The sequence below is a fragment of the Centroberyx gerrardi genome, chromosome 12 (genome assembly GCF_048128805.1).
Source record: "Centroberyx gerrardi isolate f3 chromosome 12, fCenGer3.hap1.cur.20231027, whole genome shotgun sequence".
Classification (NCBI taxonomy): domain Eukaryota; kingdom Metazoa; phylum Chordata; class Actinopteri; order Beryciformes; family Berycidae; genus Centroberyx; species Centroberyx gerrardi.
This window is the reverse complement of record NC_136008.1, coordinates 9831535-9837534: the sequence shown is the minus strand read 5'-3', so window position 1 is coordinate 9837534 and position 6000 is coordinate 9831535. Positions and strand designations below refer to the sequence as shown.

General features: G+C 41.4%; 1 protein-coding gene across 1 annotated transcript in view; it reads left to right on the top strand.

Moving 5' to 3' along the window:
- The first annotated feature begins 841 nt into the window (after positions 1 to 841).
- The window catches only part of grik3 (glutamate ionotropic receptor kainate type subunit 3), an 88023-nt gene continuing 82864 nt past the window's right edge, over positions 842 to 6000 (top strand). Inside the window, exon 1 of the mRNA XM_071895862.2 lies at positions 842 to 956. Within this exon, the coding sequence (XP_071751963.1) occupies positions 842 to 956 (115 nt within the window). The remainder of the gene's footprint in view (positions 957 to 6000) is intronic.

Sequence of the window (6000 nt, the reverse complement as noted above, 5' to 3'; positions counted from 1 at the left end):
CTTCTTAGACACAGTTGTCAACTATGCGTAACGACGCGTGCCTCTAGTGGCACCGCGGAAGAAGGGTCGTGAGGCGCACGCAGATGCACGGCTTTCCTGCTCTCCCTTTTCATCTCGCACAAGCTCGAACATTTCCAAAATGAATATTGTATAACAGAGACCCTTTTTGAACAGATTTGGGCGTTATTCAATAACCAGCTTCGTGCCACAGCCGTGCGCAACTGGAGAAGAGCGCCGCGGAACGGTTTTTCCACCCTCTCTCAAAGTGTCTCTGTGTTTTATGAACAGTTTTCGTAACTGGGATGAGGGACTCGAATGATTAAACTGCAATAAGCATTTTTTTTGGAACGTCTGAAGTAGAAAGTTTACGCATGCAGTCCCCAGCACTTATTGTGTAACGCATTTCTCTGTCTTTTGGGCAACAGAAACGTTCGAGGCGACCCAAAGTTCCGCAGGCGCAGTTCCCCTCTTCCACAGCGGTGCGGGAGTCCGGCTCGGTTGTTGCTGTGGTACTTGCCAGTAGACAGATAGCATCGACGGTAGGAGGGGATACAGAGACTCCTGCAGGCTAATTGTAGCAGCCAACGTTCGCAGGTGTATCACTGATCCGCCTGTGAGGGACTGGGGGGCTTCATCCTGATCGAGCCGCTCTGAGACTTGTGGGTAAAGAAAAAAAAAAAAGAAAGAAAAAAACACTGGGAGAATGTTGCACCAAGTACAATGAGCGCAAATTTGTCGCAGACACCAAAATCCACATATGACTCCGTCGAATTCAAATTTGATGAGCAATTCTGAGTCGTCTTTGGAATTTTAAAAAAGTGGATCCCGCGACTTTACAATCATGCGAAATACTTGGTTGTCTCCCCGGAGTGCGATTTGGGAATACTGGACATCGCTCCTTGCATGTCTCTTTTGGATTCAGTACTCTTACGGGATGCCTCATGTTATTCGAATAGGTAAGTTGTTCACATTTACACAGCCACATTTGTATGATAATCTTTAAAGTTGCACCCTCTGCATATCATTTCAGTGTGTGTCCTTATCTGTGCGTTCACATCGGCAACGGTTCCTAATTTTCGGGAGTAAATGAGTAGCCCCTTTCATTTATCATTTGTCACTTGCAAGTCGGGCATCATGTGCATTTGTATTTTTACTTAACGGGGAATGAACACCACGCAACAGGAGAACCGTGCGTTATAGTGGAAGATTGCCTGTAAAAACTGAGGATGCCTACTCCAGTCTGAGGACGTAGAAGTGAAATATTGTGTTAATATGACCTCTGTGCACGCTGCTTTGTTGTCTATTCCATTTTCAGAAGCCCGTATGTCGAGAGTCTCTTACGTCTTTTAACAATCAATAGTCAAATACAGAAAGTAACTTTTACTTTTAAGAATAAATAACAGGCTGCAGTATAAAATCAACCTACACAAAGTTTCAAACAATGTTACACAATTCACACAGGGGGATTATTGAAGTTTTCATTTTCTCTCATCTTATCTTATCATATCTTATCTTATTAGCTCATCTTATCTCATATTATCTTATATGTAGCCTGTCATTTTCGATACATTCTGGCAAAACCCCAATCACAGAAAAAGTAACAAACCACACACACACACACACACACACACACACACACACACACACGCAGAATATATCAAAACAGCCAGTGCACTAATAATGATTAAAGTTGCCATGCAATATTGCGCGGCTAAGTCCTGTGTCCTTCCCTATGCTCTTTTCTCCTTCACGTCTATAGTGTGAGAAATAAAGTATCCACGTGGTGCTGGCGCTGTCGTTTTCAAATCACTCTGCGAGGAACAATGTGAGAATTGTCATTCGGAGACTGGCGATGCGATGAAACATTTTGCGCCGCCAGGAGACAGGAGCAGAATGAAGATCAATACGTTTTTTGTCTCGAGGCAAATCGTTTTTGACATTTGGCAGAGTGCCATGCAGGACAATTACTCAAAATGGCACTGGCCCACATTAACATACCACTACAACACCCAAAGTACAGGCGGGGAGAGAAAGGATCTTAATGGTATGCTGCTATTTTTCTGCAAGCAAAGATATAATTGCTGGGTGAATGTAGTTTAGTTAGAAAATTGCGCACTCTATATATAGGCTATCACAATTAATCTTCTATTCAGAGGGAAATGGCCTACCCAAAGCAGTTTCTTCTATGACATATAAGCAACATCCCACTCAGATTTTGTTATACATAATTTCTGTCAGGCCCAGTGGGTGGTAATTGAAAAGGCACATTGACTCAAATGAAATTTATTAGAGTTTAACAGGATAAAGCACAGTTTACAACCATGGGTGAATGCTGTCAAACCCCCTTGCGTATTTGCCTCTAATATGACTTATGAGAAAAGAGTCAAGACAAAGCATAATGTCTAACGCTGGAGAATAATGTTTAGTGCTGAGCATTATAGATGCAGCTCTCAGTCACTTGGGCTGGCCCAGCATGTCCTGGTGATTGACTGCTGCACTCTGAAGAGCTATGACTTCTCTGACACTGCTGTGCATGGACTTTGCTGATGTCTAGAAACTGCATAAATTCATCAGGCTTTGTTTTTGGTGATGTGAACTGAAATATTTTGGTCAAAGGGACATTTTTTTTTTCTTTTACTACAGCAGCAGATCCAATGAAGACCTGAAATAGACTGTGACAGGCTTTGTTTTTAAAAATGTCAGAGGTTCTGAGACAAATTTACCTTGAAATGTGCCACAGTCACACGATTGCTTTTTTTAGAATCGTATCTTTGTTGCAGTGCAGGTGCAGTTGGATTTCTGTGTTCTTGAGATAGTATTTTGACAGCCGGCTGAGAGAAAGGACATGTAAGAGAAGGTTGTTGAATTTGCCTCGATGCCATGAATAAAAACATTAAAGACATACTCAGAGACATGTCTGCACATGATCTTTAGAAGCAGAATGTTTATGTACAGAGGCCATTTGTGTATACATTTTATTTTGTACTGTAAAAAAAAAAAAGAAAAGAAAAAAACTAGGCTCACATGTCTGTCAAGTGGATTTATTGTGTAGAAATAACATGAACTAGATAATACAATAATTATGGAATTGACTGCACAAGATTTGTTAAAGTAATTTGGCTGTAATTTGTCTGTTTTAATATTGGTTAGGTTCAACGGCTATGTGAATATTCTGTGCAAGTGTGCAATAGATAAGCAGTGTGTGTGAGTGTGTGTGTGTGTGTTATTGCACACATAGGATTCTCTGTGAGAAGGCGTTAGTATGCACAGTCTGTTGAGTTGTTTAGGGATGAGCGCTTTTTTGAGTGGGTGTGTAGTGGACATTTTTTTTTCTTGTTTTTGTGTGTGATTTGGTACTTACTGTGTGTGTGTGTGTCTCTCTCTCTCTCTGTGTGTGTGTGTGTGTGTGTGTGTGTGTGTGTGTGTGTGTGTGTGTGTGCTCTGTGTCACAGCCACAATGCTGAAACCAGCAGAGGGCTCTCTCATAGTCAATGCACCATGGCCAATGTCGAACCTTTGCACTACCTTACCAACACAAACAAACCAGTGAAAATGGTGGATGTGGGCGGCGGTAGTGGAGCAGGGCGCTCTCTGTCTGCGCTGTGTCTGCTCTTGGTTAGGTGGCCTAAGCAGTTCTCCAAGTACACCATCTGGGTAATGGTGGGCATCCAAGGTAGAGTTGTTGCCATTGATTTTAGTGCTTTTACAGTGCATTGCTCTAAGTTGAGGCCAGATGGTCGATCAGACTAATTCTGTAAGATTCTAAGTGTTAGAGGGAATAAAAGACTATTCCTCCTGCATTTGTCCTCTCTCACACGCTGTGCTTATCTTTATTCTCCTTTCCAATTTCTTTTCGTGTTTTGTTTTTTTTTGCTGAGATGTTTGGCACCCTCTCATGTCATTCCTGGAAACATTTCAGTTAGATAATGCAACGTTATGTTGATAAAGACATACAGTATTTTGATGTACAGGAATTGATGTGATTACGCTCTTCTCAGAAGATAGCATGTAGATTTGTGTCTGCTGAGGCCGGTCTATACATCATTCATATAAACAGTATATGGATGATTTTCACTGAATATACAATATCGTTGTAAGTGTACGTGTGATAGTTTCAACCCGCACCATGTTCTGCAACCCCTGTGAACAGCTTTCCATCTGCAGGATTCCTTAATTCCCCTCTATGCATTGCTTTCTTCTCCACCAGAAAGGGGCTGAAAGATTTTGCAGCAAAACAAAACCTGAAAACTCCCAAATGAAAGCGGAAAGCAGATCACTGGAAAAATGAAACTAGTTACTTTTTTTTTTGCTAGAATTAGAACATGTCATCACCGGTGAAAGGAATATAGAAAATCTCACCAATGATACTGTAGCTTTAAATGGCACATTGTCATATTCCTGAATAGATGGTACAACTGAAGAGCTCCGTAAGGTCATGGGTGTGACTCGTGAAAAGCGTTCTTTCAGAAAGGTGCTGTTCTTTACATGCGGTTGGAGGGCATAACACTTCAGGAATAATACCAGCACTTTTATCTAGTCAGCTATTTCTTTGCATGTACATGACAGTATGCATATGACAGATAATGTATGTCTTCAGTATGGGCTGTACAGTACGGTGTAGAGGGAAGGTGCTGAAAACCACATGATGTAAGAGGGTAGAACCTATTGGAAGAAGCCGATGAAAATATATATATATATATTTTTTTTTTAAATAAGAAAGTGATAACAGTTATAGCAGTTTCACTGGTCTAATATTTGATCATTGACATGAGTCTTTTGTAAACTGTTCAAAGCAACGCAGACACACCCAGTGAAATTTGATCACATGAAAATACATGCATTACCGTGCATTCATATAATACAGCAAACATTACAACATAATAACAAATCATTATGCTTTGTCTCTTTTCATCTGTGGATTGATGAAACTAATTTATCATTTCTTGTCTCTTTATTTCTTACTGAGGTTATTCACAGCCTGACAGGGATTTATTGAATAATCAATTACTTTATCTACCTAATACTTAAAGCACTTCATCAGTGCCAGGTAATCAATCTCCCTCATGATTTCATGTTGCTTTCATTTCCTTAGCTTCTCGCTTTGCCCCCTACAACAGCTGGTCACAGGATTCTCATTTAGTCTCCCTAAAAAGCTTTGAGCGAGCATGACTTCAGACTTAATTATTGTGCGAAATAGCCCAACATGTAAATGCATGCTGACGAATGCGCGGTGCTTAAAGCTGTGTACAATATGACCACTCGGAAGCCCGAGTAGGAGAAATCGGACTGTGGCCACCACTTTGGTTGAAGTCTCCAAACACACAGCCACTTCAGAGGCTTGTCTTTATCCCTGCACCAGCAGAGAGAGACTGAGACGTTTTCATGTGATTAGCTCTTCTAGCGAGCTATAAAGACTGCACTCTCCACTCGCATGCTCCCTGAGATCCTCCTCGCCGGGGTTTGTGCAAATGTCTCATCTGAAATGACTCAGAAATATTTCAAGAGACTGCGAAAAGCTGTAATAGTACTTCAGGATTCTACTTTTAACAAAGTCAAACCCAAGGGCCGCTTGTGCGAGAATTACCCACAGGAGGATGGTATGGTTGGCAAAGAGTGGGAGGAGGAAGGGAAAAAAAGTGTTTGGTGATGAAAAAGAACAACTGAGAGATGCTGCATCAAAAGTTGTATCAAATTAAGATGGCCATCAGTTGCTGAGTGGAAATGAATATTTCATTTTCATCTAAATTTAATCTCTCCCCAGACAGAAAGGAGGAAGCAGGGAGAAGCCTGCCGGTAGAGGCTGGGGGCCGGGGAGTTGTCGTGGTGAATATGAACAAAGGCTGGGAGAGGTCACAGAAGAATTGGATCCAGGGAGAAGCTTCTTTGATGTGTAATTCTATTATCTCTGTTAGAGAAAGCAGAGATTGAAGGGGGAGGAATACAACGGTTGTTTTACCTGTGCTAACACACTCCCCTTCATCCGCTTGTATAAACATGTAT